This window comes from Girardinichthys multiradiatus, chromosome 9, assembly GCF_021462225.1.
Source record: "Girardinichthys multiradiatus isolate DD_20200921_A chromosome 9, DD_fGirMul_XY1, whole genome shotgun sequence".
NCBI classification, from domain to species: domain Eukaryota; kingdom Metazoa; phylum Chordata; class Actinopteri; order Cyprinodontiformes; family Goodeidae; genus Girardinichthys; species Girardinichthys multiradiatus.
Genome location: NC_061802.1, coordinates 12,928,456 through 12,943,292, shown reverse-complemented (window position 1 = coordinate 12,943,292; position 14,837 = coordinate 12,928,456). Strand labels below are relative to the sequence as shown.

At 38.1% G+C, this 14,837-nt stretch overlaps 1 protein-coding gene across 4 annotated transcripts in view; it reads left to right on the top strand.

The window, feature by feature from the left end:
* arid3a (AT rich interactive domain 3A (BRIGHT-like)) overlaps window positions 1–8,750 on the top strand; it is a 57,488-nt gene extending 48,738 nt beyond the window's left edge. For all 4 annotated transcript variants that reach the window (XM_047375257.1, XM_047375253.1, XM_047375254.1 and 1 more), the window contains one exon: window positions 1,448–8,750. In XM_047375257.1, the coding sequence (XP_047231213.1) occupies window positions 1,448–1,596 (149 nt within the window). In that variant the 3' untranslated portion in view covers window positions 1,597–8,750. The remainder of the gene's footprint in view (window positions 1–1,447) is intronic.
* The last annotated feature ends 6,087 nt before the right edge of the window (window positions 8,751–14,837 follow it).

Below are 14,837 nucleotides of genomic sequence, written 5' to 3'. Positions count from 1 at the left end.
TGTTTAAAGATGAGATGGGCCGATCAGGCTTTTCCTGGCCGATAGTTCTGACCTGCCAGTACTGATTATGGCCTAATCTCTGTAAAAAGAAAAATTGCATTCAGTTCTGGATGTCGTGATCAGGATGTTTTGGCCCAAATGTTGATCCTAGTCTGTTAAGAATCCCAATTTAATAAACAATCCTCTAAACAATCCTCAACAAAGTCCCGACTTGCTCCTTTTGAAGATTCCTTCATTCAAAACAGTTTACTGAAGTGCTAGCCTAATGTTAGCATGTTTAATGTTTTTATATAACTCACTGAAAATTCAGACGGTAACATTTTTTAGTTAGACTTGTAATTAAACTAAAAAACAGTTTTCGGCTGTGTCATTAACTTAGTCCTCAGAGAGACCCTCCGTCCTAGCTGATTGTAACGATTTAAAAATATTCCTATCTCCCAGTGTTATGTTAACAAATAATAATTGTACAAGAGACTTTTCTTAAGAAGTTGTTGGCTTCAGCTGAGAAAATGTCCTTTATAACAATGAGACCCCGGAAAGCACAGGAACAAACCATTTTGATGGGGCCGTGGAAATCACAGCCTGTTGCAACGAAAATTGATTCAACTGATTGGGCAGTGAACAATGCCTTAGCCTTCCTAGTTGTTTCTTTCATCCAGTCTTATGGTCGTCTGTAAATGTTGTGCAAATGATATTTTCAAGGAGTTCAAATGTCAGTTAATTAGATATTATCTTAGGTCCACTACAGAATGAGTCGCTTATAGTGAAAATTAATAGGAAATTCGAAAGACACGGTACCTCTCTTCTTACTGTTTATCTTTAAAAGTAAGCAACTTTCGCCTTGTTCTTGTGCTGCCCATGTAGTGACTCTTATTCTATACCTAAAACATAATTATTTTTGAATACATATGTTGCTCAACTCCAAAAACACTCAGAAATCTGCCTTTTTGCAAACATAACTCACTGACCAACAAAATTGAACAGGCCTCATCATGACCTGAAATAATCGTTTATCCTGCAGATGATTACCCTGCTGTGTCAATCCATGTCCAAATACAATGTTTATAACTATGAAGCTTTTAACATGTGATACAGATTTTTTAGCTGGACGTCAATACACGTCAAAATATTTCTATTTAAAGTGGAAGATCTTTTTCTGCTAGTTTCAACTCAGTGACCTGCTCACCATAGGCCCTTGATTTCAGTGCATGTTGGTAACCTTGAGTTGGACTTCTGCCTCCAACAGGAAACACATTGAGGGCGCTGTTATGGATTTCTGTCTGGATTTTACAAATGTAAACAATAAGTGGAAAATAAGCACAGAGTTCTCCGGTTTTAGTGAGACATTATTATTAACTACACTAATAAGTCTTGCTTGAAATTTGATTTAAATTGATGTGCTGTGGACACTGATTGATGGTTGTGCTTTTGTCCTTTTCCTGTCTAGGTGTTCTTTTCGCTCAGGCAGCAGCAGGGTCAGCTTCGTCCGGTGCGTCTGTGTCGTCCCTGTCCAACAAGCCTGTCAGCATTCGCAATGCTCAACAACAACAGCAGCAAAACACACCTACCTCAGCCTCCAGCAACCCGCTGTCTTAACAAACTCCCCTCATTTTATTTTTTTTTATTACCACGCTAAGAAGGCCAAAAAGCAACCTCATTTTCTACATCATCTATGCCAAAAAGAAAAGGAGAACCATCATCAGTACAGAAAAACAAACTGAAACTCAGCTCACTTGAAGTACACTATCTCAGGTTTTCTCTCACAAACTCATCTCTTTTGTTCTTCATCGCCAAAAGGATTTTTGAAAGGAAATAATCCCAACTGAGAGTCAGTATATGCTAAACTTGTGTACAACCTGTGAATTATTTATTTCTGCATAAATGTACAGATTATTGGAGAACAACAGAGAAGGTAATAACTAGGAAGGCTAAAGCATTGTTTACACACACACACACACACAGCTACTGACTGACAATGATATTGTATCTTCTAGAGGAGACATTTTTTATTAATATTTTAACTTTTCATTGTCATTATTCTCATTATTGTTATTTTCTTTGTTGTGTTTTATTGTTTAAATCTTTAAAAATCTTCTCATTGCAGGTAAAGTAATCTTTATATTTAGAATTCTATGAAAGAAGAAGTATGAATATCCTCTATTTTTAATCAGAAAAGCTTTAAAGGGTGTTTGGGTCTTTTTTTTTTTTTTTCTTATTTTCTTCTTTCAGGGCATAAAAAATGTGTGGTTGTGACCTCATTTTGTTGTAAAACCAGATAACCTTATTAACATGGAAACCCTGTAGGAAAACAAGTCTAGTACAGGTCTGCGCTCTGGTTCTTATCGTTGCCAGGCAGTCTTAAGTGAAACTGAAGAACCTGCAGGGATCTTTTGATCACTTGTAGGAGTTTTAGTGCATCATACCAGCCAGGCTCGTGGTGGCTTGCTTCTGCAAGTAGCTGTTTGTTTGTTTTTTGTGTGCGTGTGCTCGTTCTGGCATAGACAGTTGTGGCTGGTTCGTAACTACAATCCACTCCTGTATGTTGACACGTGGCCAGTTTAAGATATATATGCCATCCTTCCAGGTGTTTTGTCAAACGTAGTCTTCAGAATGGCTCTCTGGAGCAGAACGATACTTTGTGCAGGTGGTAAAATGAGCTAAAATACTCCGTTTAAGGTGCATTGTTAGTTTAAATAATACAAGTTCTGATTTTTTTTTTTTCTCAGGTGTCTCTTTGCTTTGTATGATTGGTAGCTGTCTTCTATTACACTGGACAGAGCAATGCTTTCTACCTTTTTTTCCTCTTCCTTCTGACTTTGCCATCTTGTGGAGTGACTCTTTAGGTCAGTTTCATGCATGCTTTTGTAGATGAAGACAATTCAATCAGAAATTAAGCAATTTTCTGTCTTAAACATGAAGGAGCTGAGTGTCCACTCAATCCCTCCTTCTCTTTGTGGTGGAGAAACTCACACGGACAATCAGGTGTCAGGAGACACTGTCAGGGCCTCAGGAGAAAACCCGATAGGCGTTTTCAGCTCGCCTTTAAAGAGCTTTTGTGACGTAGATCACAGATGCTTTTATTTTTTTCCGTTCAGCTTTGAGTTTTTGCATGTCGTAGTGCTTCTTCTGATCCAAGTGCTTCTTATCCCGTGCTGTGACATGGACGTCGCCTTCTCCATCAAGGTTACAGCAGTGAATGTTTTGTGATCCTCAAACTGTGCAGCTGTTGCTTGATCTGGCCCTTTTAGGTGGCTACATGTTTGCTTGTGTCTTATTGGTGCAAACTCAGTTGGGTTTATGACAGAAAAGGGCACTGTGTAATAGTAAGTAGGGTCTCCGTATCTTGAAATAGTTTGATCATTTAGCTTTTTGAACTTGAAGCTGTGTTACCTCGCTGGACTGTTGGCTGATAAAGGTTGTTACTCAGCCCCTCTCCCCCCCTAGAGCCCACAGCTGTACCAAGCAGCCTCGTCCCGGCTGACGTTAGGAAATAAATCAGGCTTTGTACATGGGTTCTGCTCTGAGGCCTTAACACAGCGTGAGGTGACCAGAGAGTGAGCAGTACCTCCAACTAATCACTTTTTACTGTTCAGTCAAATATCACCAGATGGCTGTCAGGGCTTTGATTTCTGTACCGGCTTCTCTGTGGGAAATCACCACCAGCTGCTAAACAAACACTGGTCACTTTTCAAAAGCCCTCTTCGAACTCAATAAAAAGCCACTTTCATACGAAATCTAAGGAAAAATCCTAAACAAGGACCTAAAACCCCAAATTCCAATGCAGAATTTAAAGTAGCTTGATTTAAAGAAGATGTTTAACCTTAACCGTCATTTCTTTGGCAATGTTAAATTCAATTGAAACTTTAAATCAAATCTGTATAAACATAAATTAAGACAATCCTTGGGGCATTTATCATCATTTTTACAGCTTTTCACTTTCAATAGGGCTCATGTTTGTAGTTCAAGATGGGTCCAAAATTCAGAAACATGTAAGAAAAACAATGAGAGATAAAGAAATCACAGGGCAGCTTGGAATGTGTTAGAAAATTTTGACTTTACGTTCTGAATGGCGATTTCAAGAATCACTGCATAACAAAATGTCCACTGGATACAATATTAGCTGTAGCGAAACCTCCAGCTTGAGTTTGAGTTCATAAAATGAATATTTAAATGGAGATTTCTCCAGTGAGCTGGAGGAAGAAAGGAAAAATGTTGCCTGATTGCAAACCGGCATCATAGAGAGGGATTTAACAGCTCTGCATGGTGAGCCCAGTCCGCCTGCAAGTCACCACAAGGACATCTTAAACTGTAGATCAAAAAACTAAAATTCTGGCAGCATAAGGTTAGACATTTGATTTCCTGCTCCAGTTCTGATCTGCATTGTTACCCTGATGCTCACAGGCGTCGGCGCTCCCATTCCACCCAGCAGCTGAGTCACCAGAAGACCTTAAGTTCACAAGCTATGCAGTGATTGTGCGAGTCTCACTTTTATCCACATAATCAGTTAACTACACTACAGTGATGTAGCTTTCTTAGCATTATTCTGTAAGGACACCGTCTGTCACACCACTCAGACTGTAATAGTCTGTCCAGTTAGTTTCACCAAAACAACCGACTCTTTTTGACTAATGCGTTTTAATCTTATATATCTCCTTTAAAAACAAACAGAAAGGCCAATAGTAACTTATTTTATACTCTTTAAGATTTTTAGGGTACAAAATATGATAATATATGTATTATTTAGAGGAAATGTTCCCGTTTGCAAAACACTTCCTACCTGCCCTTAACTTTGTTGTATCTCTGGCCAAATGTCTATGGTTTATAAAAGTAGTATTTAATCAAATACATGTAAAATCTGAATTAATTGTAAAAGACAGTATATCGAACATTCACCACCTTTATAGCTTATCCTTCTATATCTGCAACTTTCACATTGTATATGTATTATTTATACAGCACCCTGTTAAATTATTGGCATCTCTGGTAAAAATGGGGACAAAGGCTCTTAACATATATTGTTATGGTGACTTTGTGACCCAAAGATGGCACTCTTTCCTGTCATATATGAGTAAATAATACGTGTCTTGACACTGAACGACCTAAAAAAATGTATTAATTAAGGAAAAGCTCCACTTATATTTAATTTATAGAAATTTTTCTACGTGCCACTAATTGTGTGTAATTATTTTAATGGCACTCCGATTTTTATTCCTCCACTGGATAAATTAGCTCAAATTAACAGTTGGATTTTTCCAAATTTTTCAGGGTGAGATTATGCTACTGCAATTTTTATTATAAGGCTGATAGACATCTTCATCAGTGCTGCCATGCTGCCAATAAAGGTTGAGGGCACAGTGCTCTAAATTAAACAGATACTGGGATAAACGGAAACTGCCGTGTTTATTAGAGCAGATGTTGATATTTATTTCTTCATTTCCATCATATTTAATTAGAGTTATAATTTTCAAGGATGGCACATATTGGCCTGCCAGCACAGGTGGTTAATGCAGTTGGTCACTTTTTCTGTAATTTAGGCCAAGGTTTTCTCTGACAAATTAAATTCTCGTATTAAAACAGAACCTAAGGTCGAACACAAGCTATTCGTCTTTTATGATCACGCTTTTTATTTGATTTTCAATGTCATTGTAAATACGGGCACCCATTCATTAAAGCTGGCTAAATAGATTTCAGAAAAAACTGTGACCCATGTACCATTGTTATTACTGAAAAAGTACAAAAACAATTTCTTGACTGAGAAAACAAAAAAATCAATGCCCAAAATTTAGAAAATAGTATGCATTTTTTTTAATACAGCAAACATGCGAGACCTTTTTTTTGTTTCAGATCCTTTTCTATAAAACCAGACTCCTTTGTCAATTTCCTATAAATAGTAAGGTAAAAATTATTTCTAAAATAATTTGCAAACGTTTTACTGAAAAAAAAAAATTCTGCCGTTGAGTACCTTTAACTCAACTATTTGGGTCCATGTAGAAAAACACTCCTGTTGTAGATTATCATTTTAGATTAAAACCAAAAACACCTGAGGAAAGGCAAGACAAGTTTATTTAAATAGTGCATTTCAGCAGCAAAACAATTCAAAGTTCTTTACATGATGAAAGAAGTACTTTGCAGTGACAACAAAACAAAAAAAAAAGTATATTGGAAGCATTGTCTTAAATTAATGTGCATTTTCTCTCCTCCTAACCTCATATGTTGTGATGAACAAGGTGCTTCGGTCTGATAGCCCAGGTTTTCAGTTGCAGATGCCACTTGCTGACAATCAAAGAAAGCCAGGCCTCGGCTGAATGTTTGTGAGGGGGCAGGAAAACCAAATTCAATCAATCTAGATCTACAGGATCAACATTGCCTTTTTAGATTTCACCCTTTGACCTTTCAGCTCCCAAGGCAGCATTAAAGCACCTGCCCCCCCCCACCCCTCTCCATCGGTCGATCCATGTTTATTGCATATCTATTGACTGCTTCTGTGGGATATTTGCATTTGAACAGTGGAAGCGCTGCTCCTTTCTCTCTCTTTTAGTACATGGCTGTATTTTCAGGAAAGGTTGTGACAATCAGGAGACATTATTAAGGCAACATTGTATACTTCTAAAAACGCTCTCATACATCCCTTCAACCACAACCCAAGCCCATTTTCTACCTCAAGGACCTCAGCTTCGGCAGATTGCTTTCCGTCAGAGATCCCTGTCGTTCATGCAGAAAAACCTCATCAAAATGTTTTTTTCTTGCTTCACAAAAACCATTAAAGAGATTGTAATCACCACAGACAATCAGATGTCTTCTTAAATGTGACTCTCTCCTTTAATCAATACCCATGTTTAGTCATGCAAGGAGAGCAGAAGACAGTTTAAAGCCTTATAGCCTTTGTGGTAAGATTGCCCCCCGGTGGAAGGTTTTATTACAATGCACAATCAGTTTTCTAAATGGAAGTATCACTTTTACCTCAATAATTATACAAACTTTGAGCATAACCTCATATTTTCCAGGTGTTTCAAGGACGCTTTCTGTGGATGTAGAAAAGTCTGAAAGAGCATAGAGGTGATCATGAAACACTACCATGCCTGAATCTAGACTCAAACTCTTACAGCAGTAGCTTTTCCTTTAGTAAAAAAGTCACACAGTGTGAATATATCACATTATTCAGGCTTCCTGTTTTAGTGTAGCTGTGATCAAGCTGAGGTTTGATACTTAAAGTCAAATTGTAGCAAAGAAATGTATCAGTTTTTAAATGAGTAGCAGCTAAACCAGAGCTTATTCTCAATTTTAGCAATGTCTGTCAAACTAGTATTTTGTTTTTGATTTTCTGAATTCATGAATCCTGCTTGTAGTTTCTGTTAGCATTCCTTTGCCGTCTAAGTTACGCTCTTGTCTGTCGTTGGACTCGCTGCTTAATTCTGCTTCTTTGATGCCGTTTCCCAGACTGGAACATATACCCGGTGTTTCCACTTTGTTAATCTAGGAGTTAAATCTCCCAACAAATAATGTCAGCACAAGATCCTGGTCTCTAGTTCACAAATATTCTTGAAATATAGCTGCTTTTCATCCAACCAAAGCTGTAGATTTTTTTGTTTTTATAAAGAAACTACTATAAATCAAACTAATTTCTTAGCATCTTGTATGGAAATGTACTTCCTGTTGCCGCCGAGCTGGAACATTTTACGGGTTGAGGTGGGTTCAGGGCTTTTTAACTGGACTTCATCACTGATTTGACCTCCATCTGGTTGGACTGTGGGCATAAACAACAAGATGCCTTCTGCTGTGACAATTATATGAATTAATCTGTATTTCTAAGATTTGTTAACTAGATTATTTCTAATAGATGGCTTTTTTTAGGGCTATGGAATATATCATGTTTATATATTGTTTGTTTGTTTGCTGTTTCTTTGCTTTGTTGACTTGTTTTTAGAAACGGAGGCACACAGAGATTACTTATAGAGCAGATTTATGAATCCAGCGATGATTTTGTTGTGAATAATTGTGATTATTGTAGAGAAGAGTGTGTCTGTGTGGTTGTGTGAAACAGTGAGAGTGAGTGATCTTCGGGTGTCTTTCAGTGCGGAAACAAGGCATGTTTGTTGTGTCTTACAACTTCTCAGGAAAATCTACCTCTACCTCCAGTTTGATGCATTTTTTTTTTTTACCCCGTTTGGGCTCATGTTACTGCTCAGCGGGAGGAGGGCGTGAGGACGAACATCAGGGTCTGAAATTACCTCCAACACATCAGATTAAACATGTACTGAGCTGGTAATCCCCAGCTCATGCGTCTTCTAATTCTGAGGTTAATTTTGTGCGCTTGGATGCCTCCTCTGTGCCCCCCTTCCTTTTTAACTGTTACACATTCGTAACATTTCTGTTGTTCAGTTTAATTGAGCTCCAGCAACAGGGAACCTCCAGATGAACAGCTAACTACTACGAGTACTACAACAAGTACTGCTTCCTGTACCACTGTTAGTATAGCTAGTCCGGTATAAATCTTCCCATCAGCTCTCACAATGTGTGCTTTTTGCCCCCCTCCTTTTGTTTTTCTGTAAATGATTACCGTCGTTTGAATGGGATGTTTCCCAGTAACCACGTCAACAGCGAAGTGGCTGGGAGTGCAACTGTTTTATTTTTAGTTGTATTATTATTTTTCTGAAGAGTGAAGAGTAATTCTAGCCTATTTACTTATTATGTGTTTGTGTGAATACTTTTCTTTCAATCTGAAATTAATAAAATATCATTATTAAATGTTACAGAGCTGTGGGTGTTATTTATTGTCCTGATTTGCAACAAAAGCTTGATTTTTTTTGTGTGTCTCTATTCAGTAACAAACTCTTGTACAGCGCCTTGCATAAGTATTTACACCCTTAATCTTTTTCCCTTTTTTTACATTACCGCCACAGTCTTCAATGTATTTCATTAGGAATTTCTGTGATATACCAACACAAAGTAGCACGTCATGATAAAATGGAAGAAAAATTACGCCAAACATGGTTTTCAATTTTTTTTAAGAATAAAAATCAAGTCAATACTTTGTAGAACAGCATTTTATTACGCTCACAGCAGCACATCTTTTACAATATGTCTCTAACAGCTTTAGAAGCTTTTAAAAATAATAGCTGGAACTCAGCCCGATTGGATGAAGAGAGCCATTTTAGGTCTTGCAATAGATTTTGAACTGGATTTTGTTCTGGTCTTTGACTGGACCAGTATAACATGTTTATACCTTGATCAATACTATTTCAATTGTCGCTCTGCCTGTATTTATCTATGTTTCATTTGTTTTCCCACCAACTCTCACCAGCTCCATTGTTGCTGTTGGTCAATAGCCTTCCCCACCATGTTTCACTGCTGGGATGGTGTATTTAGTTCAATGTGCTTTTAAGTAAAAGGGTTATCTCATCTGATCAGTGTGCTTTCTTCCCCCTTTACTTTGTTCTCTATTTGGTTTATGATTAATTTAAACTTGACTTCTTCTAACATTTCTAATCTAAAAGGCTTACTATGAAATGTTCAATTAATACTTGTCTGTCCACCTGAGCTGTGAATTTTGTCAGCTCCTCCAGAGTTTTCATGGGCATCTTTGATACTTCTCTGATTAATCATCTCCTTGTCCATCCTGTCAGTTTATGACTTTTTAGGCTTGCAGATATGTCAATTATTTTTAGCTGGTAGACAGTTTTCTGTGAGACGTTCAAAGCTGCCTATGATATTGTTTTATCAATTAACTGCTTTAAACGTCGAGATTCAATTACACACAGGTGGACTCTATTTAGTAATTGACTGCTCAATTAAGTCTACTTTTCAGGTCTTTATTTGTAGAAATTAAAAAAAAATCGCTATAATTTTCCTTATACTTCAAAATGATGCCCTACTTTGTTTTTGTCAATAACCTAAAATCTCCATGTTGAGGTTTGTGGTAACAAAATGTGAAGAAGTAGAAGTTCTTTTGCAAGGCTTTGCTTCTTATCAATGAATTTTCCATTCTAGCAGTTTTTACAGATGCCTGTTAAATTAACGATCGAAAGTACATGCAGTCATGTACTATTCTGTGGTTTCAAAGCACCACAGAATAGACTTTTACAACCTTGTATTAATTCATGTATTTAACACTGAGTTGAGCAGCATTCTTCAAAAATACATTCCCTCCTTCGGTGCGTCAACATTTCCTGTCGCTTTAACAGATTTGAGGTCTGATGACTCTGAATGACAACATGTGATTCCCATGTTTAATCGACCTTTTCACATAATGTTGAATAGGAGGTATTCTTACCCAGGGAGAAACCACCCCCCATCATAATGGAAAATGTCAGTGTGGCATAAGCCAGCCGAGGGAAACAACTTTGCATTGATTTGGAGGGACACTTCCCAAACCAATAAAATTCCTCCTGGAGCATTGCTGAGCCACCTGATCCCCCTCACTGCCGAGGGTCAAGAGTTCAGCTGTTTTTTTTACCCTTTACTGAGTAAAAGCATAACTGTGGTGGAATTGTACATAATCTTTTGTGTTTCTGTATTTTTCTTATTGCAAATGCAATATCAAATTGTGTTGTGTTGCATTTTTCTATTAATTTATTCCCATTATAAAAATGTTGTGAGTTCATGTATGTGGCACATTGCACTGCAGAGACTGTCCTACTCCGCACTGCTGAAGACATAGTTTTAGTAACTATCTTTAAGTACATTTTAGACTAGTTACATTCAACTTTAGCATATTTTACACACTTGCTTTTACTTGTTTTTCTATAAAATCTCACAATTTTAGCAGCACTTTTATATTAGTGCATTATTCCACCTATGCTCAAGGAAGTAGTATGTTTGAAGTGTAGCTACCACATATGTGCTTCCATTTAACTAAATGTAGACAAAGTGGTGACGTAAAGTAACATAATTAACCCTATTTTCAGATTGTTGTAAAGCATAGTAATCACAGTGAATGTAACCTTCTCACTTTTAGGAAAATGATAAATAGGAATAGGAATAAGGCTGCAGGTCCAGATCATGTCAGCCCTAGAGTCCTGAAGGTCTGTGCAGAGCAGCTCTGTGGGATTCTGCAACACCTCTTCAACCTTAGCCTGGCCCAGAAGAAGGTTCCGGTGTTGTGGAAGACCTCCTGTCTTGTTGCGGTACCAAAGAAAACTCACCCATCAGTCCTAAATAACTTTAGACCTGTTGCCCTGACATCCCACATCATGAAGATCCTAGAGAGACTCCTGTTGGCCCACCTGAGTGAGCAAACAGTAAACCATCAGGACCCCCTTCAGTTTGCTTATCGCTGTGGAGTTGGAGTTGAAGATGCCATCATACACCTGCTTCAACAAACCCACTGTCATCTGGACAAAACCAGCAGCACTGTGAGGATCATGTTCTTTGATTTCTCCAGTGCATTTAATACAATCCAACCTGATTTGCTTTGTCAGAAACTCCAGAAGACTCAGGTGGAGGCCTCAACAATCTCTTGGATCAAAGACTCCCTGACAAACAGACCACAGTTTGTGAGACTGAAGGGTTGTGAGTCTAACCAGGTAGTCAGCAGCACAGGAGTACCACAGGGGACTGTACTCTCACCATTCCTCTTCACTTTGTACACCTCAGACTTCCAGTACAAGACAGACTCCTGTCATCTGCAGAAATACTCAGATGATTCTGCAGTTGTGGGGTGGATCAGAGATGGACAAGAAGCTGAGTACAGGAAGGTGGTGGACCGCTTTGTGGCATGGTGTGGAAACCATCATCTCATCTTGAACGTGACTAAAACAAAGGAGATGATTGTAGATTATAAGAGAAACAGGAATAAGTCAAACACTATTTTCATCATGGGAGAAAAAGTGGAGGTGATGGTGGAGTATAAATACCTCGGTGTTCACCTGGACAACAGACTAGAGTGGAGATGCAACTGTGAAGCCATCTACAAGAAGGAACAGAGCAGACTGTACTTCTTGAGGAAGCTTAGGTCCTTTGGTTTTTGCAGCAAGATGCTGCATATTTTCTATAAGTCTGTTGTGGAAAGTGTGATCTCTTCTACCATCATCTGCTGGGGAAGCAGCATCAGAGCCAGGGACTTAAAAAAGCTCAACAAGCTGATAAAGAAGGCTGGTTCGGTTCTGGGGACTCCTCTGGAACCTCTGGAGATCATTGTGGAAAGACGGATTCTTCATAAAATGAAGAACATTATGGAGAACTCTGAGCATCCTCTTCATGAGACTGTCCTACAACAACAGAGGGTCTTCAGTCAGAGGCTTCTTCAGATCTGCTGTAAGACGGAGCGCTACAGGAGATCCTTCCTGCCCACAGCCATCAGCATCTACAACGGCTCTTTGAGGAAACCTTCATAATATGAGCTATAACAACATTTAATTTCCCTTTGGGATTAATAAAGTATTTTTGAATTGAATTGAATTGAAAATAAATCTCTTTCTCATTTTTTTGGCATTTAGCAAATATAAACATAATTTTTGCAACCCAAAGATACCAAAACGAGAAAAATATATTGCCAGACGATGCATTTTAACACAGAGTATGCTGACTTTTTCTTTAAATACCTATTTGATTTCTTAATCTTTTTACAGACATCATTGAGGTTTGTCAGTAAAGGTTTGTCTTTAACATTTATGCATAGAAACTGTGAAGCCTGAGTAGTCAATGTTAAGCCATTAGTAGAGGCTGTGGCTTCCACTAAATACATGTACATTGACTTTAGTTGTTTAGGGTTGGCCACAGACAACAAATGACCACTCAAACTGAGCCAGGTTCTGCTAGAGATTTATTTCTCTCACCTCATGCATGCTCAGTATGAGGGACTGCTAAAAAGTGAATGACTCACTGCAGGCTTCCTATTGAAAACATTTAACGAACAGACATAGTGAACTATAACTAGGTTGGAACTGGAATGAATGCAGTTGAATTTGAATCTGTCTATGTGACAGAATTGATTTGATTATATATGTATATCTATAAATAAATCAGATCTGTTTGTCTTGCAGAGTACCTTGAGGTGACAGTTGCTGTGAATCTTTGCTATATAAATAAATTGAAATGATCTGGATTAAACCAACTTGGATTTATTTGATTATTGTTATCCTTTGTTATAAAAGCAAAAAACATGCCAACAGATTTAAAATTTCTTACTTTTCAAACTTTTATTTTAAAACTATTTTACACACTATTTAATTAGAAATATGCTCTTTTTTTCTCTCTGAGTATTCTGTGTAAAACATTAATCATATAATATATAGCTGGGGTTTTTTTTTAAGTAATTGTGTCAGGTGTAAAATGATTTTAAATGATTTAATGGTTCACTAACGTTCTTTTTTTGGGATCTTCTTTAAATAAAATGTGGTGAGAAAATTAAGCATCTGATGGCAAAACGATAATCGGATAATTAGAGACCAACTAGAGATCGATCATTTCCGACCAGTGATCAGCAGGTCAAATATGGAATATTCTGAGAATGCCTGAATATTTACGTTTCCTATAAAAAAAAAGAAAAACACTTATATCCTCTGAATATCTATATTACCACAAAATACCACTATAAAGGTTTAGATAACATGAGAAATTGTGTCTAAATCGCCTTCAGAAATTGTAAGAATCCTATAAAAAAAACAACTTGGAATTGAAATAAATTAAAACAGATTAGATACTGTATAAAATAATCAGTGTAAAAAAAATCCACGCCAGCGATCACATACAGGTCCTTCTCAAAATATTAGCATATTGTGATAAAGTTCATTATTTTCCATAATGTCATGATGAAAATTTAACATTCATATATTTTAGATTCATTGCACACTAACTGAAATATTTCAGGTCTTTTATTGTCTTATTACGGATGATTTTGGCATACAGCTCATGAAAACCCAAAATTCCTATCTCACAAAATTAGCATATCATTAAAAGGGTCTCTAAACGAGCTATGAACCTAATCATCTGAATCAACAAGTTAACTTTAAACACCTGCAAAAGATTCCTGAGGCCTTTAAAACTCCCAGCCTGGTTCATCACTCAAAACCCCAATCATGGGTAAGACTGCCGACCTGACTGCTGTCCAGAAGGCCACTATTGACACCCTCAAGCAAGAGGGTAAGACACAGAAAGAAATTTCTGAACAAATAGGCTGTTCCCAGAGTGCTGTATCAAGGCACCTCAGTGGGAAGTCTGTGGGAAGGAAAAAGTGTGGCAGAAAACGCTGCACAACGAGAAGAGGTGACCGGACCCTGAGGAAGATTGTGGAGAAGGGCCGATTCCAGACCTTGGGGGACCTGCGGAAGCAGTGGACTGAGTCTGGAGTAGAAACATCCAGAGCCACCGTGCACAGGCGTGTGCAGGAAATGGGCTACAGGTGCCGCATTCCCCAGACCTGGGCTACAGAGAAGCAGCACTGGACTGTTGCTCAGTGGTCCAAAGTACTTTTTTCGAATGAAAGCAAATTCTGCATGTCATTCGGAAATCAAGGTGCCAGAGTCTGGAGGAAGACTGGGGAGAAGGAAATGCCAAAATGCCAGAAGTCCAGTGTCAAGTACCCACAGTCAGTGATGGTCTGGGGTGCCGTGTCAGCTGCTGGTGTTGGTCCACTGTATTTTATCAAGGGCAGGGTCAATGCAGCTAGCTATCAGGAGATTTTGGAGCACTTCATGCTTCCATCTGCTGAAAAGCTTTATGGAGATGAAGATTTCATTTTTCAGCACGACCTGGCACCTGCTCACAGTGCCAAAACCACTGGTAAATGGTTTACTGACCATGGTATCACTGTGCTCAATTGGCCTGCCAACTCTCCTGACCTGAACCCCATAGAGAATCTGTGGGATATTGTGAAGAGAACGTTGAGAGACTCAAGACCC